At 31.2% G+C, this 25,980-nt stretch overlaps 1 protein-coding gene across 1 annotated transcript; it reads right to left on the reverse strand.

Moving 5' to 3' along the window:
* Window positions 1–12,743: 12,743 nt before the first annotated feature.
* LOC134721716 (uncharacterized) lies at window positions 12,744–25,734 on the reverse strand. The gene is made up of 14 exons (XM_063584894.1): window positions 25,131–25,734; window positions 23,553–23,611; window positions 22,883–22,936; window positions 22,243–22,296; window positions 21,655–21,735; window positions 20,966–21,022; window positions 19,423–19,692; window positions 18,701–18,896; window positions 18,150–18,250; window positions 17,135–17,684; window positions 16,273–16,559; window positions 15,425–15,620; window positions 14,733–15,096; window positions 12,744–14,212 (listed from the first exon to the last, which is right to left on the reverse strand). Exons 1-14 carry the CDS (start codon window positions 25,540–25,542, stop codon window positions 13,585–13,587), a joined length of 3,309 nt encoding a protein of 1,102 aa, XP_063440964.1. The 5' UTR covers window positions 25,543–25,734; the 3' UTR covers window positions 12,744–13,584.
* Window positions 25,735–25,980: the final 246 nt, after the last annotated feature.

The following is a 25,980-nucleotide window of genomic DNA, read 5'->3' on the forward strand; positions in this document are numbered from 1 at the left end:
GCCTGAGGCTCGAAAGTAATTAATTCCCACCCTAGGGATTATCAGTCAGACCCACCCTTTTCCACTGGGTTTTATATTTGTTCGACACAAACTTGCTTTAAATTATGACAAGTTATTATGGAACAGGTGCTTATATACTAGGGTCAAGGTCACTGGCCAGTTATAGTTTGTTTCTTTAAACAGAGATATTATATGTACGCTTCACCCCTCAAAGAGAAGTTAAGCTAATTCATTACTTTCGAGCCTCAGGCTCATATTCTAAGAATGACCTTCATCCTGCACATCCAAGATATGCTTGGATGAAGGAACAATCTGTGGTAATCGGTTATGAATTTCTGTATTTTGCCATGTATTTTATAATATTACAATTATATTTGTCTTTGTTCTTTTGTTTTAAGGTTTTAACACAGAAAGTCCATAAATTTAAATAACTCCTTATTTCGGGTCATGAGTCTGATGCGCGTTTTTGGAATAGCTTTTATCAAGAACGCTTAAACCCAAACACATCAAAGTCAGGGACAAATCAGAATACCAGCCGTAAAATTGATTATTTTGGTTACAAAAAATGAAACAACACGTTATTTATTTAGTTTGTTTGATGCGCTTTTCGGGATTGATCTTCATCTGCAACGATCAAACACAATGATCTATACGAACTGAAAAGTTGAAGTGCTTTATAACCAAACAGGACTTTGAAATAATATACGAATAGTGGAAAAAGCAGAAACGTATGTTTGTTTCTTATTGAGATGTCATCTATCTGTTTACAAAAAAGCATACTGACAAGGAAAACAAGTTGTTACATGTATCACAAAAACATGTTTGGCGATAACATAAGTCTGAGAGAACTTTTTTTATGTAATATGGAATAACCATTTGGCATTTCGTTGATCAAGGCCAAAATTCAAATGGTCAAAAAAAGACAATAAACCAATTATTGTCAAAGCTCATTTTGTATTTCAATACTACAAAGGTATATCATCAGTGAAATAAAAGAAATTTATGTTAATAAAGAAATTGCATTCGTTTGACATAGACCCACGAATTTCTCTACCTGACCATGCTGACGTTATGTGAATATACAAATATGCAAACCAGCAATAGCTGACATGTGACGGACATATACACAGTGTATCAATATTACAACTGTTCAACAAATAATTCAATATTCCCTTACTTAATTATTAAAGGGCAGACCCAGGTGAAAATTAATCCGGCCAAATGAAACACATAAAATAAGAAGCTACTTAAGGTTATGGTTGACAACAAAACCGCTTTCAAGTGTTTATATTGGAAAAAATGTCATTGTCCTTCATTAGGTTGTGGTTGAAATATATCAAATGATGTAATAATATGCCATATAATGGACCACTTTCACTGATGTCAGTACAGTAATGTTCAAGAACATTTATCAAATGAAATTAATCCCTCTAATTATTTCAAGAATCTTTAAATCGCAAATGGTGTGTATACTTAAAAAAATCAGTATGTGAATATGATATGTCTCTTGAAATATTTATTATGGAGAGACGATATTTTATCATCACTTTGCGTCCGTCGTCCGTGGTCCGTTTAATTTTATAAAAAAAACTTCTTCTCTGGAACAACTCGGCAAATTTAAATTATTAAGAGTGAATCTGACATTGGGTAAATATTTATCACAGTTAGATCTATCAGCGAAACAACGACTTTGTTAAAGGGTTGCTGCACCTGCATTAGTAATTTTAAGGAAAGGAGTAAGTTCGGTAATGGCCATATTTGGCCCCAATTATAAAGTTCACAAGACACGAAATGTTTTAAGTTGCCTTAAAGACATGTTAGAAAGTTAAACTGAACTGTTTTTGTCGAAGTTTAATTCTAACACCTTGATTTTTACATCCAAAAAAGGTCAAGATAAGAGATTTTGGTGAAATTTGACAAAATCAGCTATATTTCAACCAAATAAAGGACAAGGAAACATAGAGCGCAGGCGTCGACAAGTTTAATATTCAAATAAGACATGTGAAATGTCTTAACAGACATTATTTTAAAAGTTCTTTGTTGTCGACGTATGCGCTCTATGTTTCCTGACACATAATCTATGGAAATTTACCCATTTTCATTGACTTTTTCGTGAAAAGTCAATATGAGTACAACTTGTGACGTCACAATGAAACGCAGAAACGTAAAATTTTCAACAAAATGGTTTATATCCTAGCTAGTCAATGTATTAGCTATAATTTATCGTGATATTGGTCGATAAATCCAAATTTGAAATTTACGCTAAAAAAGGGGGCCATTTTAGGACCTTATCGAACATACTCCTTTGCAGTAAAGATCTACACATATTTCAACACTACAAAAATTGTCAATTGACCCCTGAAGATGTTTTAGTCCTATATATTTCCCATAATATTGATATTTCAAGAGCTTGCAGATCCTACTCATCCTTTGTAAAACGTCACTAGTGTCGGAGAAAAATGATGATGAACCATGGGCATGTCCAAGAGCATCTTGTCTTTTTCTAAAAAAAATCATCAGAAGGTACCAAGACCTTGCTGACAGATTTCCTGTATCAACTTCACGAATATTACTAGTTCACGATGATCTTGCAATATAGATTCTGGGGACTGATGTTGTTTTTCGTCTTAAAAACGTGTTATATTATTGAAAATCCATTAGATGTGACTCTGTACTTATATATCACGTTATTATTCTATGATCATTTTTGTGTTCTTGTCTTTCATTTTTGCTAATGTGATTTTTCAATATACATGTACGTCTTTAAGCTTTTGTGCTACTTTATATTTTTTAACTCGTGTGTTTCATATATTTTGTGCTTTCTCTAAATGTTTTTGTGTTTCTTTGGTACATATGAAGTGGCTCAATACTAGTAAACTCCGTCATTGCGTTACTGTTATATGCTAATTTTTGTATCCTCGTCTTTCTTAATTGGTAATGTACTTTTTTTCTATTACATTTTTTATATTTTTGTTATACATATGACGTGGCTCAGTAAATATATATTCCGTCATTTAATTGTGCTACTGTTTACTATTGTCTTTAAATTTTGCTGATATGCTTTGACTATATCCCCTTGTATGCCTTTTGTTACACATTTGCTTGTTTTATAGTGACAAAGATCATAACACATTGTTGACTGATGTAACCCTATTTGTGACTGTTATACCAATTATGTATATTTGTTTTTTTGTTCATACATCGTTGTCAGTATAATGAAATCTGATGCGACTGTCATACAATTGAAAGGTATAGCCAGCTATAATGCAGGTCAAATCCACTATGTATATATAAGGAAGTGCTTGAACCAATATGACAATTGGTTTCCATTTTTTTGAATTATTCCAGCTTTTGATTTTTTCATGCGATTAGGGACTTTCCGTTTAAAATTTTCATCGGAGTTCAGTATTTTTGTGATTCTATTTTTTGTCTATTTAATTTAAGTTAAGAATAAACTGTACTTAATGAACAAAACAACGATATCCAGAATGACGCTTGCACACGATTTACGTCCAATATTCTGTGTATGGTAAAAACGGCATCCCGGAATAAATGCATGGTTGAAAGAAATAACGCTAACAATTTGCCATTGTCTTTCATATTTGTATTAACTTATCGTTTTGTATATACTAAAAGTAAATAAGACCTTTTTTTTCTTGTTTGACTTGTTATACATATTTTTCATTTCTGTGCTCATTAGTTGCCTAAAACTACGTCCTTTTGGTCTCCGGTGGAAAGATGTTCAAGTGGAAATCATACAACATCTTCAAATGTTGTATAGGCTACTAATGGTCTGCTTTTAGATCAATCAGGCATAAATATTTGTCAACATTTTATTGTTCTTGGACAAATATTGTTACATGTTATTAAGTTAGACATTAAAAAATTAATGTCTGTTTTACATATAAAAAAAAGTGTTATTACATAAAATCTGCGTGGTCAGGCAGATCACATATTCTTACTTAGTGTTAGGTGTTTTGATGTGTTGATTTATATGTACTGATCGCTGCTGTTTATCATTTGTCATGTTGTAAATATGTTTTCGTTGCTCAAGAATACATATACTTTTTGCAATAAATTATTCATTCATCCATATTCGCGTTTTATTCGCTTGTAATACGTGTTTTATTTGTTACGCAGTTTAAACAAAAAATGTCTTCGTTTCTTTCTTGTGTCTGATACCGTGTTACATATTCGTTCCTCATTCTCTTAAAAATATGTGTGTAATACGCTTACGGTGGTATGGGTGTCTTACTCCATCTTGGATTGTAAAAAACAGGGAACCAAAGGTCCAGATTTGCTATCAAGTCATTTAAATTTGATGCAGCAATGGAGATATCTAATGTGAATTTTCATTTAAAAGAACCAATTTATAAGAATATAATTTATAAATATTGATATTTTTGCAAATATTGATAAATTTTGGTTGATTTTAGTTTTTTTTTAATTGGCATTTTAAGGGGAGGTATATCTAAAACGGTGCACTTTTTAAATGAATCTACATGGAATTTTCCTATTTTGTATTTTGGCCGGGAAAACGTACGGTGACCCAATCTTTTCTTTTGATATTCTCAACGCAATGTATTTTCATTTTGTTTAGTTTCTAATCACAAAATGGTATATTTTCCTGTATAATCCATACAAAATGTGTCATTTTGTCACGTCCTGTAGCTTGAGAAAACGCGCGGTGACCTATCATTTTTATTATATTTTTCAACATATATCAATAGATACTACGTTTTGCCAAAGTATGAACAAATTCTATCATTTTTATTTTAGACTCCCATCCCACCTTGAGCCTGTTTAAAAAATCTTTTCAATTTTTTCTTGTCTTTAGTGATAGGCATTGGTTCTTAGAGGCAAAGTAATTCTTTAAGATTGTATTTACGCGCTCAAGGCTCTCGGTTTATACCCTGCTACTTATTCGTTCCTTGTTCGCCTATACATGTATGTGTGTTATACGACACACCCTTTAACATTTAAACAAAAATCTTGTCTCTTGTGAAAAGGTTCTTAGAGTAAATGAATTATTTTAACGCTTATGTACGCGTTTTAGCCTTCAATTGACACCCTGTTTCTTATTCGTTTCTTATTCGCCTTTAAAAGGTTTGTTAAGCAATCTTTAAAAAAATCTTTTCATTTTTTTTCTTGTCTCTAGTGCTAGCTATGGAACCTTGGAGGTGAAATATCTCTATCAGCGCGTATGTTCCCGTGTAAGCGCTCAACTGATACCCTGTTACATACTCGTTCCTTAAACCATACTCCATGTTTTCTGTCAATGTTTTTGCAGTTGAATAATTTATCATTAAAAATGTGAGAAAAGTATGTTTAAACTAGAGTTACAGATATGTCTGTTTCCATTTGACTGGCACTACTATCTGAGCCATGGTGAAGTTCATACATTCTCCTGTCCGGTTTAGAAAATATTAATGATTTGAGCATATTATTGACTTGTTTTCTAAAAGTTTGCGAAAAAAGAATACAAATGTAAAATACTATAACAGTATTTGTCCACGCCATATAGTGTCCGATAACTCTAGCTTTTGCCAACTGCAATCTAAAGTGCGGTTTTTGCAGCCATGATGGTGGATAAGTTTGGTCAACGATATTTATAACAGTAGGTGGCAGCACTAACAAAAAGTAAAACACAGATAAAACTAGAGTGGTATGCGTCAGTACCATCGGTGTCATTTCGTTTTCAATTTCTTCCGGTACATTTCTTATACATAGTCCCGTGAATATTAATATATCAAAAGTTATGATTAAAGCTAATGGAATGAATGAATAACAACTAGCAGACATCCAAGGCCAGATAACAACATGTAAATCATCATCGTTATGAAAGAAAAAACAACCATCCATCAGTTCATATGTCCACATTGCATGTACACTAACAACAATAAGCCCAATGAAGATTGATATAGTAGCAAATTTTGCCATAAATAAAGTACATATCTTTGATGATTTTTTCCTATGCCAGATCGTGATATATCGATCGATTGTCATAGAAACAACAAACCAAATGCTAGAATATGTTACAACTCGGCTAAAAAATTGCCATAATCTACAAATCCAGTCTGCCTGGCTGTCTATAGATTGTTTTTCTGCTATAAACGCTACCCACTCTGAACCTAAAAATAAATATAGCGTCAATAAACTTGTTAAAGCGTACGCTGATATATAGAATCCAATTGGATAATGCCGGAATGGTCTTGTTCTCATTACCATTAAAGTACAGACATTGCCAAATGTACCAAGAATGATCAAAACTGGTGGTACATATGTATTAACCATGTGTTCAAATTGTCTTTGATCAGATTCATCTTTACAGCAGTACTGTATATTATGATTGTCCATTGAATGATTCATGGAAGAACTAAAATTGTTCTCGGTCACGTTGTTGTCCATTGCTAAAGACGCGAATATTTGCATCCTATGACACTAAAAACGCACTGCTTCATACAAAAGGCGTAAATCCAGTTAAAATTACGCGTTTAAAATCAGTTCAAATCTCCCTTTTTTGCAATACATTAAGATAAATTGTTTTCTCCATATGTGGCGGCATTGGTTTCCTCATTAGACTTTTGAAGAAAAAAAAACGAACCTGAATTGGTTAAGCATTGAACAATATAATGTACAAATGTTCATTGCATGTTTTTGCTTTCATTAACTTGTCACTTTTCTTTGGTATTAGCAATCTACAAAACAAAACCAAACATTAATGTATTATAGTTAAATCAATCCAATGTTTATTACAGAAGACATAAAACAAATATCAATAAAACATGCTCAATCAAGGTAAGTTATACAATTTGATAAGATGGACTTATTTGTTAATACTATTTAAAGATTTTGTATTTTACTTGTTTTCCCCTAGATATTCGGAGTCACATGGGTTTTTGTGTCATATTATGTCATTATCAGCTACCCCTACTTTTATTTTAAGATTTCATTACATATAGTTTTGAAACTAATTCATGAAAATCGATAAAATTCCTGTTATTAATGTTCTGGAAAGAACAAGGATGTCAATTTCCAATTGAACGCCAACGCTACAGAGATTATTCTAGACAGATAATTCTAGACAGATTTCCAATGGCTAGTATCTCAAAAACAAGCTTATGGACACGGACGTTTCATTTCTTGGCGTTTTAAGTTAAGTTATGTTTATACTATTTATTTTCGAAAGTGTTTTAGAAATCTCGTTATTTTGACACAGAACAGCCAACATTCTGTATTACATCTTTAATATGTACATAATGTAGTAAGAAATGCTCAGTTTTAATAAGACCACTTTCTCTCACAAACAATGCAGTTAGATCTTGCATTTTTTAAAACTAAATGTTAGAATAAGTTTGCGTTGCTTTTTCTGATTTTAAAGCGATTGTTTATCAACCAGACTATGTACCGGTACGTTAATTGATTTTCTTTTGCAGTTGAGTAAAGATTTTAAAACACAAAATAAAGCATTATATCGATTGAACATATATTTATTAGTTATCAAAGTCAAACAAGTAAAAAGTTGAAGAGCTTTATATATACACGATGTATCCTGTTCGATTGTAATAACAGGCCAGTCCCTAGCTACTATGTCCTGGAGTTGCTATTTGTCCATCCTTTTTTTAGTACACATTGCATATTGAGATCAGCAGTAATTGTTTATGTAGTATTCAATTGGTATAAAGTCTGATAATAAAGTTTGACGAAGGATTGACAAAGAATTATATAAAAAAAATATGAAATGTTATTAAAAAGTCAGTATTTGTTATTTCCGTATATAGTGAATAATGTCCACGTTATTCGATTAATATACGAATATTACAAAAACAAAACTAGGAAGACTTCCGTATTACAGCCAATAATGTAAATATAGAATATTTCTTTTGTTCTATAACACCACTAAGGAAAAATTAAACATAATAAAATGCACAGCTATTTGATCATGTTGATTATATAGACATTACAAAACACAGTGTTGGAATTGTGCTTTGGTTAACCATTGTGGTGAAATCAAAACCTTCAGGTGTTACAATATTTATCATCATGCAAATGCATTTCTTCTTAGATATAATTCATATATCACTGCTTTATCAGATAAATTAATTCAATAATGAAATATGTTTTCAGTGAGCCTATTTATCTACGGCAATTATTATCATTTGTGACGTACTTGCTATATCCAGTGTGTGGCCATGGAGACACTTCACTCATATAAAGTAATGTAAATATGTAGGTTATACGAATTGCATTTCGCGTGATAATTTACTTCTTGATCAATATCATCGTATTTCAACTGGTAAACCTCAATGGTAAAAACGTGTAATATGAAATATTACGAAATGATTGACAAAGATTAATGAAAAAAAGTTATTTAAAAGCTCACTGGTTATGTATGTTTCTAATAGAATTTTTTTTAATATTAAAAACTTTGCTATTATATCAGGTAAACGAACTCATAATAGAAACCAGATTCGCGTTGCCTCTGCAAAAGACTCATATGTGAGGGTAGAATCAAACCCGTTTTAAAAGAGCTTTGGAAATTACATAGTTGAACAACATGGAGCAAAATTCTAAATACTTCTGCGTATTACAGCTATTTTCATCTGTTCCTTGGGTAGGAATCGTCGTATTCGGACAAAATTGAAGTTTTGTTAACAGTCAATTCATAGTTCGTACCATATTAAAGATAAGTTGATTCAACACAGTAGCTCTACAATTTAATCCTGTCATTGAAGGAAAACACATGTGAATTAGGATCGTACACTAATTTAGTTTCATTTCTAAATCATTATTTTTATCCATAACAATTTTAAATCAGTTTATCTGTAATATTTACATTATACTCCGCAATGTGTATTTACACATTTAAAAACCTGCAATCACATAAGTCGTGTTAAATATAAATGAGATCTATAAAAAGGCGCTATTTTCCCCTGTGTTAAATGCTGTAACGTCTAAGTTAGTTGCATGTGCACTTTTTAAATTTTCCATAACCATAACAGTAATGGTATCAGTTGATTACATATTTCTTGATCTATTTTCAATTTGTTATTATGTTAAATATATACAACTTTATTTCACATCAATTAAAAGTCTTTACGACAGGCTCATTAACGCGCTTTTAATATATTCTGATTTGAATGATACCTGGATAAAAAAAAATGTGTTGCGTGCTATGCCGTACTATTAAGACTTTGAATCATGTAAATTGACTTAGCTCATTCCCTTAAAAGCTCTAGAATATATGTTAATAAATTTTAGTCATTTAAATTAAATTTTCTCATATGAAGTTAAATTTGTGATTTAAAATGTAAACACGTCGTCTCTTCATCCAATCATTCAGGTCTGGTAAATAAAAAAAAAACCTTGTATTTGTATGTAAGTGGGATAAATGCTCAATTCAATACATTTCGATTTCATTTATCTATACTTAATGAAACAAAATTGAATTTAAAAGCAATACACTCATTCTAAAAACAAGCAGACCAGAATGCATTGAAACTGCGAAAAACATACATACTAACTACTTCAGGAGACACATTTTGAATATGCTATTGAAAATGTTAAACATTGTTCACTAACAATCCGGATGGGACAAAATCGATAATGCAAGAGATAACATGACTTTCTTGTATATTAATAATTAAGGGAAAAAAATGTCCTAAGTGAAAACACTCATTATTGGTCAACCATCTCACTATTTTGATCATAAGACTGTGTGTAATGTCTTCGTCAGTCGTTCATCCAAAAATCTATCTTGGATTAGTTTTTGTGTAAGGTGTTTTCCACCCAAATTTACAGTAGTCAGCCGTTATGTATTGATACGAATTATCATTGATATGGTCATATTTATAAACTACATGTAGCTGTTGACAAATTTTTTTTCTACCCCAGATATAGATAACCTTAGCTGTATTTGGCAAAACGTTTAGGATTTTTGGTCATCTATGCTTTTCAACTTCGTACGATTTGGCCTTTTTAAATTTTTTGGATTCGAGCGTCACAGATGAGTCTTTTATAGACGACACGCGCGTCTGGCGTAAATACAAAATGTAATTCTTTTATCTCTGATAAGTTTATTTCAACGAGAATCCACATTTCAGTTTCTCTGTAATACTCAAGTTAAACATTGCTAAGTACATTAATTGATTACAAAATCTGAAACAAATTATTTCGAACTAGAAATTTAATAAGGTTGAAAAGTTTCAGTCATTTTCTCCAGTGTTGAAGGATAGATTTTAAAAATAAAGTGGCATATCTGCATTTAGCTTTGTATAAGCATAACAATTATGTTATCGTTTAATCAAATATGCTTGGTTTAACAACATGCTCATTTACGCTTTTCATCATATATCCTGATTTAAATGATATCTGGATGAAAATATTTTGCTGTTTGCCAAGCTAAAGACTTTATAATAGTTCAAATTGATTTAGATTTTTTTAACTCATTCCCCTGAAAGCTTTGAAAGGTTGTTATTACAATTTTGGTAATTTAGAATTAATTTTCTAAAATGAAGTTATATACATGTATTAGATTACCAATCTAATTAGACTTCACTTTATACAATCATTATGGTCTAGTAAATAAAAAAAAAAGGAGTGGGGGGATTCGTTCAATCAAATACATTAATATTTCATTCATCGTTACTTTATGTAGCAAAATTAAATTAAAAGCAAAAAAAAAGATAATATTTCAAACAAACAGACAAACCTCATCAGTTAAACGCACAACATGCATACTAACGACTTCAGAGGACAAATGTTTACTTCACAATTTTGGATCGAGAGTTGTTTCTTTGGCACTCATACCACATCTTTTTATATTTAAGCATATAAAATCTTTATTTCATGTTTCTTTGGACTGCTATTAAATAAATTCAGACATCCCGAATAGTATCATCAGTAATGTACTCAGATACATGTACTATTTTAAATATAAACACTTAACTTTCTCTTTATTGAAGTTTTATGTATGGTAAATGGCAACTGTTATTTTTTCAATATATTTTGTTATTTAGAACGTGTATCATCAGTAATGTAATCACATACATGTATTCTTTTAAATATAAACACTTAACTTTCTCTTCATTGAAGTTTTATGTATGGTAAATGGCAACTGTTATTTTTTCAATATATTTTTTTATTTAGAAGTACCTCATTTTCTCTATATTTCTTACGAATATAATAGCACATTTAATGTTCCTACTGTCTCGTATTTTTAAAACGCTCTGTATACTTATTCAGAACACAGGAGTTCAGAGAAGAGCAGATCTCATAGATGATTTTCACATTCAGGGAACCCATAGCATCCAAAAGTAAAATAAACTGTCAAGAAATGAGACTGATGGTATGTTACTGACGAGAAATAGGACGTTGACAATAAGAAATTTAAGTAGCTGTCTGCCTAAGAATCATGCAAACAGTGGCATACTGATGATCTCAGATTTTGATAAAAATTTGCATAACACTTCTTATTGATGGTCTAAGTTAGCATTCAAAATAAAACTTTCGTCAGTCTTTCGTTGCTAGGCAAAATGAAGCCATTTAGTTTCCATAGCAACTTGGTTTGAAATTTTGGGCAAAATCAGAAAAATCACCAATTTTTAAGTAAGATTAGAAAAATAAATTCATGCTTTAGGTAAAAATGTAATTTATTACATGAAAGATACATATAAGCATAATACATTAGGCATATATCATAGACAGATATTCTCAAAAAAAAAAATTTGACTGCTAGCCAAGCATTACATAGTTTTGATTCTTAGAATTTATTGACAATTTTGAAATTTTACAACATATTCATTGGTGTTTTTCTCAAGTTATCTGAAAGATCATTTAATATCATGCATATGTCAACAACTATTGGTACTTTGACTTCATAAAACAAAATTCAAATGAGTCGGAAACATACAGGGTTGCCGTTGCTAGGCAACAATAAAATGGTCCATTTTTCAAGTTATTGGAAACAGAACCATACAAAACATACATTTATTACATACTTAAATTTAAAATATGTCTAAATATCTTATCAATTCACATTTCCATATTCACTATGTAATGTTTAAAGAGTAAATGAACTATTTAAAATTTCCTCAGTCACCATAGTAACCAAATTTTCCATAGCAACATAACAAAAAAATGGGATTTTTTTTCATCATTTTTCTAGCCCAAAAAATAACAATTTTAATATTTTTTGGCACATGATTTTACTTATCAAGTCTTTTGACAATCTGTTTGTCATCTGCATTGTATTAACTTATTGTTTGCAATATCAGATGACCCCAATTTATTTGGAACAATTTCCACAATTTATCAACATTTAAATTTTTTGTGTTTAACTTTTCCTTTCTGAAACCCCTATTCTTCCATTCATTTTTTTTTTAAATAGAATATAAAAAGTGTCCAGACTGAAAACTCAATAGTTATATGACAAAGACATTGACTTTTCTTTTATAAGGCAATATTAGCAAGAATTCTCTTTAAAAAAAGGGGGGTTATTTTGCCAATAATTTTGATTTGTTTAGATTTTGATATTCTTTCATAATATACTTGTAGTCTCTTAAAGTTAGAATCAAATCATGGGCAGTAGTAACTTTCTACAAAGCCTAGAAAAATGCATACTAATTATATGTATAATTAAATCTATTTGAAGTCCTTTTTTTTTATTTACTTGGAGCCAAAACAAATTTCAGTTTTAACTTTGCAAATTTTGCCATCTGTACATAAAAATGTAAATGACAAAAATATTTTCAGTACTTTATTTACTTATACATACATGCAGTCACAATAACTTTAATTCTCTATAAACAAGAACTGAATTTACAAGGACATTGTATAGACTGTAAAAAGTAATCACTAGCTCTGACCACACTTGTTGTCACTATCTTTACTGTAATTTTGCACATTTTATCCTTATATGTCTAAATTAATTTAATATTAGTTTTCCGGTTTTTCTGCATGTGCATAATAAAGGATTGTAAATGAGAATAATATTGCTAACCCTATATATATATATATATATAGAATAACCATACCTTGTCTAAAAATATAAAATTTATTGGTACAAGGATTAGAAACAGGAAGAAATCAAGGCTTTCCTGAGCATTTCTATCCTGTTTCGAGCTGAGTAAAAATATAATTTATATCGTAAGACAATGTATGGTTATTCTCTATATACTGCAACTCTTAAATTTCTTACAAAAGAAATATTTTGGGTAAAAACCAATATTTTGAATTTGAAGCGGATGACGTCAAGATTCCGTGAACCTGTATTACTTAATGACTTCATCAATAAAACTCTATGGAAACACATTGTCAGTGACAGTATATCACACAAAAATATACTGCCAATGCATTTTGACTGCTCAAATAAAAGGCTTGCAGTATAAATAATTATATGGTTTACAATGACAAAATTTGTTGTCAACTTATTGTATTCAAAAATGAATTTAGCTATATCATTTTATAATTATGTTCTTATAAAAACAATGTGTTAAAAACAATGGTTAACTTAAAAAAAGAAGTGTGTTCAGTATAAATGACACAACTAACACAAATTACACAGTACTGTTAAAAAAATCATTGTTAGATTAAAGCTGTTATTTCTTCTATGGCTTCAAACCTCTCGATAAGAGCTACCGCACTGTCAATATCCTCTGAAGACTTTGATGGCATTTTTTTCTCTGCAGTTAACCGTGAAAAGTAAGATGTGATTTGACTAGCATTTAAGTATTCACTGTTGCAAAACTTTTTGGTACCATTCTCTAGTGCAACTCTCATATTTCTTGCTACAGTGCCAGCATTCATCTTGTTCCCACTCTTTTCACCATCTTCAAATATTGACTTTAGATATAATTTAACTTTGTCTGAAAATCTCACATGCTTCCTTTCTTTTTTTAAGGCCCAACCTTGTTGTTCTTTGGCTATATCTTGTGAGATATTTGGTTGAGAAGCATCAGTTCGATTAAAATTCAATATTTCAGACAAGTTTATACAAGCATCATACCATCTGAGCTTAATCTTGTCATAAGTTGACATTTGTTGTAGATCATAGTTGTGATCACCAATCAAACAATGCATATGCATATCCATAAATGAGGTAAAGGTCTGAACACAACCTTCTTGACAACTGAAACCATCACCTGCAGAACTCTGCTTTATGGATCCTTCCACCTTCATTGGAGGTTTAAAATCAGCTATCACTTTCAATGACCTGAAAAAAGTTTATAAAATTCAAATTCATCTTTTTATAAAAATAAATCATGATTATACATGTATGTATTTTAATAAAACATGATTGTGTGAACAGAAACATGACCAATATGGTCTCAAGTCATTAATTGCTATTTATCATATTGGTTTTTGTTTTAACAGTTGTTATTATATGAAACTTCACATATATATAATGTCAAACTATCTAAACAGAATGATTTTTGTCAATAGTTTAAGGTTGTACTGTGACATGTAACTGCTTACATCAACACCATTATCATCATTTGGTAGATTGTGGATAGTGGTCCATGAATTGATTTTGTGTCATGAATTTTAATACCCAAATCCATTCTTTTGAATTACTAATTCACTTAAAATGGGGACCCATTGTTTTCATGCTATAAAACACCATAGACAAATAATCTATTATCCAAATCAATGTCAGGGTAGGCATATTTGCTAGGCAGCTGAAACAAAATATACCATGCAAAATATTATTATGTTTAGTAAATTGTACCAACCTTTCATCTTGACTATTCATTTGTCCCTGAACAGATATATTTCTCCCTTGGCCAATACCATATGCTTTCCACATAGTTATTTGCATATTTTCCTGAAACTCTATATTGGATATTTTGGAGATTCCTTTAATAAGACCAGTTGCTCTATGATCATCCAAAGTATTTGTGATTTCCACATGAGCTGCTTGGCATCCAGAAACTCCCCCATAGTCATCTATTGCAGACTTCATATCTGAAGCACAAACTACATTTTTTCCATTTGAAACGCACTGTCTGATTTTCCCTCGCATGTGTGCAATTTTTGCATCACAGTATGACTTTCCGCTTTGAGCTTCGCTGAAGTCATATCTTTTTATATAAACTCCTACAAAAAAAAAAAACTATTTAGAAAACTATACATCAAAAGATTACTTCAATTGTTTCTTAACAATCTGCTATCAGACGGTTACCTTATGCATATAAAAATCAAGCTCTGTATGTCAGACCAGTACGAAGTAACGGTCAATGTTCCAATCTGATCATCATGCTCTAGTCCTTAATATTTAGTTTTTATTATCATGTTCTACTCCTATCCATCCATAAATTGTTTGTGTGCAATAAAGTATTTTTAGATAAGAAAATCAAGTAAGAAAATCAGGTAACATTTGATACATACTTATCAATGGTAAATTCTTAACCTACATACAACATACCTGTCCTTTCACTAATAAAAGGAATGGAGAACCAAAGGTTACCACAATGGTAACAGCCAGCATTGTCACTGCGTAAGAAGACAGTTTTGATATTTGGCAACTGGCTCTTGATGGTCTGCAAAGTATGCTCCAAAAGTGCAGACACAGTATACCAGTCCTGTTTGGTTGCTTCTACACAATGTGCAAAAGTTCTGTGCTGAAATAGAAAAGACATTTTTAAAAGATGTTTGCTAGTCATGTCATTTTTGTCAGACTTTAGGAATCCTCAGGTTTTATCTATTTGACTGTCGTAAATATTTTTGAATGCTTACCCCTAATTTATCATAAATCTTTTACTTGTTCAATTATAAGCCATTTTTATAACCTTACAAAATCTTTTCAATAGTTATTTAGAAATGAAACTGATAAAAAAATCGAGAAATAACGTTTTTGACCTATGATTTTTTTTTATCTTTTGCATCCAGATGTCTTTTGATAGAAGCATTGAGTACAGTGTTTGACCTATTTTATAGATACATATCTTAAACCAAATTGTGTACAATTTGCATTACCCCTTCTAAAGTTGTAATGAAACTTTTTGAGAATCTCAATCATATTATGCCAGTGTGCACCTCCTATTTTGTACTTGATCAAATTGATTTTTGGGGTTCCCAATACCAAAACATGAAATTTGCAAGGATCAGGGGTATAATTGTGTGAGCTCTGATCACAGTAGTTTTTATTTACTTTTATTTCATTTATTTAAAAAAAAAAAAAGTTTTTCTTTTGTGTAGGGTGCTGGTGGGGGAGTGGGTTGGTAGATATACCCAAAAACACTTTTTTTTATAAAAAAAAATAATAATACAAACCTTCAACTCTTCATTCTCTGACTTATAAATACAAACAGAGACATGCCAGTTGACACCTTTCTGTCCAAACCAGTCACTTTGTTTTTCCCTAAAAGACATGGGTAAGAATTTCATGGCCCAGTCCATGACAATGACTGCTTGTTCTGGTGAAAGGCTCTTCAAAAGATCACTGCGGCCTTTGTCTTGGTTGATGGTTCTTACAATGTGTCTTTTCCAATCTGTTATTCTTTCACAGGCTGATTCAATGTCACCATATATGTCAGATAGTAAATCTGGTGGAAGTTCATCTGCAATAGTTAAAAAAACATTTCAGTTTAGTTTACTTACTTATTACAATAATTTTATTAAAATCTATATAAACTGACACTGTTGTTGATGCACTGAGTTACAGATTAATTACTGATGACAAACCACCACTTCAAAACTGTCAAATTGGTGTCGAAACTATAATTTGGCATTACAATTAGAAAGATCATATCATAGTGAACATGTGTACTAAGTTTAAAGTTGTTTGGACTAAAACTTAATCAAAAACTACCTTGACCAAAAACTTTAACCCGACACAGGTCTCTCATTATCTATGTTCAGTGGACCGTGAAATTGGTGTCAAATCTATAATTTGGCATTACAATTAGAAAGATCATATCATAGGGAACAAGTGCACTGAGTTTCAATTTAATTGGACTTCAACTTCATGAAAACTAACTTGACTAAAAACTTTAACCTGACAGTGGACAGGCAGACAAACGAACAGACCCACAGACCGGTAAACCTAATGCCCCTCTACAATCGTAGGTGGGGCATACAAATAATATTTTTGACATTGTAATTCAGTATTTGTTTTACTAACAGTGTATCATACCTCCTAAATTACGGATCTGGCTTTTGACCTCCAGAACAGTGTTGGTAAATAAATCACACCTGTCACAGCTTGTGTCATGAATGTGATCACTGCACAGCTGCTGATGTTTCTGATCCATAGGATCAGAAAGGGCAAAACTAATGCAGTGATCAGCACATCTATCCTTTTGCTTAATGTGAGCCTTGAAATCTGTTTTCAAGTAAAGCTTTGCTGCTAACAGGTTTTCTCTGCATTCCTTAACTTGTATTAGCTTGTCATTATCTGACACATATCTTTCAATGCTTGACAGAGTTGATAATAGAGTCTCAAATCCCAAAGCACCATCTGCTGCAACATTATCCAGTCCTTTTAGATTAGTTCTTTTTGATGCAGGACATGCAGCCAAAATTTTGAAAAGAGTGGCTCTGGACAAAGGTGAGAAATCTGTTTCTTGGCAGAATGATTGGTAAATTGTCACTAGTGTTGAGTGACATGCTGTCCTTACAACCTGTGGGATGGTGATGACTTCTCCATTTCGTAAATGCATCTGCTTAGTGCCAACTGAAGTTACCTGAAAAATAAATACATTACAGACAAATACTTAGGACACATGTTTCATAATCTATCACATTCTGAAATACTGATTATGCAAATTATTTCAGGTATTCATCTTATCAATATTATCATTTTAAAATTTTGAAGTTTAGCAGGCCTTCAAATCATGACCATTCATAAAAAACCAAATGGTTTCAAAGTTAGTTAGTAAAATAAATAAAATTTTACAAATTGATTAGATGGGCTTCCATGGAAGAAGTATGTCCTTAAGAAACAGCAAGTTTAAGCAGGAGTTCGATGAGCAGCCGCAAAAAAATCACTTCTCACAGTATAGCACATAAGATAAAGCTTCTGACACCTACATGACCTAGTTGAGAAAATTTTGTGAAGACCACACATACATGTACTACGAAGCAGATGCAAGACGACAGAAGGTGATCTTTCCACATGCTCACAGGCAACATAATGAAAATATATTTACCTGATGAAATGAAGGATTCAGGAAGAAATCTAGTGCATGATCAAGCTTATCTTTATTCATTTTTTGGCGAACACATTTTTCTTTAATTGGAGGTGGAACACCTGAAATATATCAAATAGATGTTATGCTCACAAATGATACAACAAATATACGTTTTAGTAAAAAGTAAGTTCAAGAGCCATGTATGTATAATCAATTACTCAGTAGAACTTGCTTTTAAGAACAAAATTAACCAAATCTAAGGATGCTAATGAAAAGCTATGAATGTAAAAATAAATCTGAAATCAAGCAAACAGGAATCTTTAAAATACAAGCTTTGATTGTGTCTGGCCAAGAGAAAAGTACCACTTATTTGATGCAAAGACTGACAGTGTCCTTTCATAATCACTGCAAATGACATTGATACATGTACTTTTAAAATATTATAAATAAATGGTTTCAGTATTTACAAAAAAATCCTCAATTTGTCATTTTTGTAACTTTGGCAGTTCAAAGAGTGGGTGTAATATCCTAAGAGATACATACAGAACTGATTATGAAGAGTGTAATACCTTTTCCACAAGTCTTTGCATGTATTCTGGCTTGGTCAATCTCATATATGCTAATGCCAGGAAATATGTCTCTCAGCTGCTGCTTTGTGTAATTTAATGAGATCATTGACAGAAACTGCTTTTTGGTACACTTGTCAGTTGATTCTTTGAAGAGTTGAACAACCAGCTCATCTACTTTAGGTGATGGTGTTGAACACTGAAATAACATTTCAAAAATTAACATTTAAGTTATATTTTTAGATTATAATCTCAAATAAGGGTATCTGCCTCAGTGAATAAATGGTTAGCGTAATCGGCTTGAGTGCGGTAGGTTGTGAGTTTGACTCTCAGCCTGGTAAAACCAAATACTTGAAATTGGTATTTGCTGCTTCTCTGCCAAGCATGCAGCATTTTGAAATACCCAGTAGAAATGTGAAAATTCTATAACTCCTAAAACAGTTGTCAAATCAAAATGTGTATATAAATGGGTCAAACACATGTGATAGCAAATAATTGCCAGAAGTTTCAAATGGTTTCAGAGCAGTTGTTTCATAATGACCTTTGGGAAGGCATTTAAATTAAAATTGTTTGCTAAGACTAATTTAATAATGTTAGGGGGTTAAATTCTATATTCTATGACTCGTGACTGTTTACTCAAATTGCAAATACTTTTTACATAGGCCAAGTATAAAATATATTACATTAATCTCAAAAATAGTTTGTTTCAAGGGCAGTATATTTACCATGTCCATATCTATGAGTTGCCAAACTTTTTTTGCTTGAAATGGTGCAAGACAGTCAAGAGCTTCATGAACAGTAGCAGATGCTTTTCTCTTCAGGCTGCGCACTGTTCTTGGTTTGAGTTCGTTAACATCCTTCCTTATTTGGTATGTAATTGGACTGATTTTTCCCCCACCAATAATGTTCAGTGCACTGTTTATTTCCTCTAATGTGTTTCTTTGTATGTCATTTTCTGCACTCCATGATGATATCTGAGATGATGGTAGAGAAACCTTTAAAAAATAGGAATTGCAATAGATTTCATTTTTTTAAATACATATAACTCAGATTGCTTTTTTTTAAATCATCTGTCTTGAATCATTGGCAATGGCATGGAACGCCAAAGATTTTTTTTCTGTTGGGGTGGTTAAAATTTTAATGTGAAATTATAGATTGTTGGGGTCGTCATAACTCATTTTCTGTTTGAGGGATATAAATAAAATGAAACGAGAGTGGATTGTATCTGACATTCCAAGAGTTGCATAGAACTCTGAGTTAACTCACTAAAGGATACCCCCACTTCCAATAAACTTCAATAAACTAAATTAGTTCAATTATCTCCCTTAAAATATTTTGGACCAGGATTTTTGTCTTTCATGCACATTCTCAGATTATGTACTGCAAGTGTGTCAAGTTTCATCAATATCCATCAAGGCTTTAAGAAGAAGTTGAGCTTACAATACCTGTTACCACATATTGCAATATCAAACTAAGTGAGTTCAATTATCTCCCTTTAAATATTTTGAACCAGGTTTTTTTCTTCTTCATGTATATCCTCAGGTTGTGTACTGCAACTGTGTAAAAATTCATTAGTATCTGTCAATTTGTTTGGGAGGAGTTGCACTTACAAGATATATGTATGAGCCTGTCCCAAGTCAGAAGCCTGTAATTCAGTGGTTGTCGTTTGTTTATGTGTTAAATATTTGTTATTAATTTGTTAATTTTTTTATATAAATAAGGACGTTAGTGTCCTCGTTTGAATTGTTTTAAATTGTCATTTAGGAGTCTGTTATAGCTGACTATGCGGTATGGGCTTTGCTCATTGTTGAAGTCCCTAGGGTGACCTATAGTTGTTAATTTCTGTGTCATGTTGGTCTCTTATGGAGAGTTGTCTCATTGGCAATCATACCACATCTTCTTTTTTATATAGACTGACAGGGTGATTCCTATATACCCCCAAAACTTTGATTGTGGGTCCATATTGACTGTGTGTTTACTACATTTTTTTATCTAGATTCTTGGTAGGGCATATATATTTTCCTTCTTTTTTTTAAAGATGGGGGGTCTAAACAACTTACTGAAATTGAGTTAGTAAAGCTGAACTATCAAGGTATAAAAGGCTTAAAATACTTCATACAAGGAAATGTTTATGAGGATATATCAATATATGTTATAACTTATATGTGGCTGTTTTAATTTTTTTTTTCTGTGTATGCACTGATTTTGTATAATGAATCTATATATATATCCTTTTTTTCTATTGTGTAATTCTTTAAAAAAAAATACCGTATAATTTTCTGAATCAGACTGTGAAATCCATATAGATGCTTCATCTTCACTTATCTGAAAAGAGGAATTTATTTCAGGTTCTAATTACAAACATATATGTGTGCAATACATGCAAGAAGAATACAAGATATGTTTTAATTATATCTTGCTCATCCTCATTCCAAAAAAGGAACAGGGTAAACAGGAATTTGTTTAGTGATGAATCTGAAAACATAGCACCTGGTATAGATAGCTCTAATATATATATGAACATGGATACCAAATTTGAAAAAAACAGGATCTGAAAAAAATGTGACAAAATTTCATGGGACAGACTGACGGTCTCATTTTCAGGTATACAGATCGTTTGACTATCATAAGACTCAACTATGCTCAGTTTGAAGAAATTTGGGTAAATTGTTCTCTAGTTACAGTGGGAAATGTTTACAATGGACAGACGGAAGGACGGACGGCTGACACTTGAATACCATAATTCCTCCTGTCAAAATTGATGGACGTATAAAAACACAAGTTCATTTATTGACACAAATAAGTTTTATTATTTATAAGAATTTAACCAGTATAAATGGAGTGGAATTATAAAAGCAATATAACCGGTAGTTAAATTCTATGACATTGAACTTTTATAGTTGATTTATTTTTAAAAAGCAGTTAATTTTTTCTTATTTATGTGTTAATGTTCATACCATGTCATTTTCTTCCTTAGCTGTCGTATCTTCTGACTGCATGCACTTATATCTTGTCTGGTTCTGTTCAACTACTGAAAACTAATAAAAACAAAGAAGTTTGAACAGTAAAATGCAGAGTAATTAAAAACAGAATTACTGAGATGATGAATAGAAAAGATAATATGAATTGGATCACCATTTCATCATATTATTGATCTTTTTGCAAATACATTTGTGTATTTTTTTTTTTCATCCAGTACATCCTAAATAAAAACCATGTTTATACCCATTTTTTAAATTTAAATCATAATTGGTATGAATTCTGTATGTAAAAAACTATGTAAATCTTTTAACTGACAGTCGTCCTGTGAAGATCTTTGATCACTGGCTATGGGATTTGTGCTTTTATTCCATGTTGAAGACTCTGTAGTAATGTAAAGTTATGTCTGAGCTTGAGAGCTGTCTCAATGGCAATCATAACACATTTTATTTATAATTGAATGGAAGTGATTATGATATTTTTTAAGAGGTTTTCCTGTTAAATCATCAATAATACTAATGGCACATTACAAATATATAGCAAAAACATCACACAAAAATCCATACCTTATGCTCTAAATAATGACCATCAGAATCCATGTCACAAGGATAAATGTCCATCTAAAAGATAAATGAATAAAATATATATATGTATCCTAAAATTGAAACTAAAGTTTAGTTTGGTATACAGAATACAAGTAGTTTTAAAAGTGATTGCTTGACCACCAAAATGGGATTTTTACCTCTCAAAATATAAATTGGGGGATGTTTTACAAAAAGAAGATGATTGAGTCTCCAGTGAAATTTTGTTCAAACCATTTTTCAGTTGTGTATTTTGTATTTCAGTGTGTCTAGACATCTCCAAAAAATGTGCTGTCTTGGTGGTCAATTTCTTTTGCATAGATCATGTTGAAGTATTGCTGTTTACTGAGAAAGGTTAAATTATGCTTTTAAAAATGCTATATTATTGAAAAGTGAATCTTCTTCTTTCTTAATTTACATTGCGTCTTGGATAGAGCCATGCATCTTATTGGCACCCATACCACATTTAAGAGATAACTGTATTATATTTGAAACTTTGCGGACATCAATCTGTAGTTTTACTGACACAAATTGAGTTAACCTGTCATCCAATCAAAATCATTGATACACATGTACAAAAATTGCAATAGAAATACTTTTATATAAACTAAATAAATATCCATACCTGATCATTTATTTTTATTTCTCCTGAATTCTCATCACCAGGAATAATGTCCATCTAAAATAAAGATAAATATATACATGTTGTACTCAAAAATCATTTAGGAAAATAATAAATAACAAACTGGTAGTGTGTTTACTTTTAAAAATATACCTGTGATGTGAATCAAGGCTCCATATTGAAGGCTGTACTGTAACCTATAATTGCTTATATTTACTAATTTAGGTCTTGTATGGAGAGTTGTCTCATTGACAATTATACCTCATCTGTTTTTGTTTATATAAAACATGTAAGGATTATCATTATGCATATCTAACAATTGAAAAAAAAACTATATTACAACAACAAAAAATAGATAGTTCTGAATTATCAATTTAGGAAATGAATGTAGCATGAAATATTTCTCTGTCAGGTTTGGATTGGTATGCTTAATGCATAATTATACATATTATAAATATTGACTATTTTTTTATGTTCCTCCTAAGTCATACATTGTCAGTTTCCACATTCCATAAGTTTGTAAGGAGACACTGACTGTTTGACTATATATAAATAATGTAAAAACTATCCTGTATTACATTTATTATAAAGGAAGCCTTTAATCATACATGTTATTTTGTAAACAGTTGAGTGACATGTGATAAAAAATTACTTGAAGTAAGTTTATTCTTACCATATCAGGAAATGATTCTAGGATGTTACATGTTTTTGTTTTGCAGACTTTACAGATAGCTGAAATAAAATATAACAATATAAATAAAAATATAACACATTTATTTTCAATTGAATCCTTATTAACTTTTAGGAATATACATTGTATGAAACACCCACAAGCATATCAATGAATAGTTTGTCCAACCTTTTTAACCAAAATGAGTAAGAAACTATAGGAAAAGAGACAACTAAATGAATGGCCATTAAAAAAATGAAAATCAACAGCAACCAAAGACACCAGCTGAATTACAGGGTCCTGATTTTTGCTACAGTAAAAGAATGACAAAATCAGCATGTTTTGTTTTTGTTTGGATTGTTTTACACAAATCTTGCATTGACCCTTTAAACAATTAAAGCTTTCTATGTAAGCAAATGTTCTTTGTTGAGTGCCATATAAGTTAATTACCTATACTTGCAAACATTAATTTTTTTTATTGAGAGTTTATTGTCCCATCATTAGTTAATTGGCAATCATTCCACATCTTCTTATTTTCAAATGTATTATGTATACTAAACATGCTGAAAAGCTAATAACATTCATGACATTCATGGCATATTTTTAAAAAAAAATATCAAACTAGATTAGATATAACGGTTGAATAACCTGCTAAACATTGTAGCTACAAAATGTAGATCATTTTGAGTAAGCTACCCATTCATAGACTATACATGTACCAACAAGTGAGCAAGTAAATAGTAGGACATTCTTTAATGTAAATGTTCTGAGTTTACATGTAAATGCACAAAGTACTATATATGGTTTCTATATTGTGTTATATCTTTTCTTCCATTTACTTTGAATATGGCAATTGAATTTCCAGCAATAGACCACTTTCGAGTTCATCCGTCACCGGAAAAAACTCGTCAATTATACGCGCCTTTATCATCGTCATTTGTGCGTTTAGGGGCGTCGTCACTTCCTTCCAATGTTGAGCGAGTGGTTGGAAAACTATAATTCTATATTGTACGAATTATTCGGCAAATTGAATTCTCAAAATTGACAATCAACACTGCTGTCATTAGGGAAATGTCAGTAAGTACCTACAGAGCAACCATTATTTCTAGTTTATCCTGCACAAAGACGATCACTAAGACGCTTGATGAACGTAAATAGTGCAGGGATACAGGCGAGCCCCTCTATCTGGTAAATGACGTCATAAAGGCGTGAATAATTGACGAGTTTTTGCCGGTGACGGATGAACTCAAAAGTGGTCTATTAGAACATAATTGTGGAAATTATAAGATCTTGGGATACACTGTCAATAAAATTGGCTTACAAACTGATTTTTTTTTTGCAGGAATTAATTTTCTTTATTTTCTCCAAGTGTGATATTCTTTATATCCTGGTTTTTGTGACCCAGTTGCTAATCCTGCTTTCTTTACCAAAACTCTTGTCCTGCTTATTTTTAATTTCATCCTACCCCCCCCCCCCTTTTTTACAAATCAAATGGTAACTCCATTATTTGGGCATCAATGACAAAAAAAGATACAACCATTTATGAGAATATAATTATTTCAAAACTCTGAAATAACCTACCTGATCCTATTGGCAAGAATGTTCCTCCCTGGGAAATCAGAGCGTAGCTGGTCCTGTATGATATCGGTCTATCCCCTTTACTCTTTCCAGTATGGCCAGGAAATACACATGATGTTTTCCTCTTCCAATTCAACCCCAAAGATGACCGATGATAAGGGCAAACAGTGAAATGTGGCATTAAACGAAATATACCAACACGTAAGCATATAAGAAGACCTTCTGTCAAAATGTTCTCATCGTATGAAATGTTCAATGAACGTAAGTGATTTGATACTGACTTCTTACATTCTTTCAAATAAATTAACTTTGAAGCATTTTCTGTGGTTGAAACATGTGAACATGGAGTCTTAGAAAAGTGAGAAAGGCTGCATAAATGTGTAGTCTGCTCTGAGATGTCTACTTCCTCAGCCATATTGTTACTATACAACTGTAGGGTAATTGTATTTCTACACTGGAGAGTCACGAAAGGGGAGATAATTTGAAGCTTCCATTAGCAACCAATACACTGTTTACAATACAAATTTCTTTAAATTTTAGCAAATTAATTTATTTATTTCCAAATCATTTTCTTTTCAAAATTGGATAGTAAAACAATTATCTTTCAGATTTTATAAAGATTTTTAATGAATGTAACCGATAAAAGATTTTATTTCAATTTAAAAATGCAAAATTTATAAAGGAAACAACAGTGCATTTCTTCAAAATCCATGAACTGAATGATCTGATAAAAACCAAATCGACCCATATCAGTAGGAATTATTAAGTTTAATGATATTATTACATCTTTTTCTTGATATTACAGCCAATTTCAGTGAAATATGTAATAATGGGTCTGCCACTAATTTTTGAT

This window comes from Mytilus trossulus, chromosome 6, assembly GCF_036588685.1.
Source record: "Mytilus trossulus isolate FHL-02 chromosome 6, PNRI_Mtr1.1.1.hap1, whole genome shotgun sequence".
NCBI lineage: Eukaryota > Metazoa > Mollusca > Bivalvia > Mytilida > Mytilidae > Mytilus > Mytilus trossulus.

Bases quoted from the DNA above. Each gene is read 5' to 3' on its own strand.
- LOC134721716 (XM_063584894.1), bottom strand. From the start codon at position 25,542: ATGGCTGAGGAAGTAGACATCTCAGAGCAGACTACACATTTATGCAGC. The intron at 22,297-22,882 runs GTATGGATATTT...TTTATCTTTTAG, and splicing joins AAATAAAAATAAATGATCAG to ATGGACATTTATCCTTGTGA. The intron at 18,251-18,700 runs GTATTACACTCT...GATATATTTCAG, and splicing joins TGCAAAGACTTGTGGAAAAG to GTGTTCCACCTCCAATTAAA.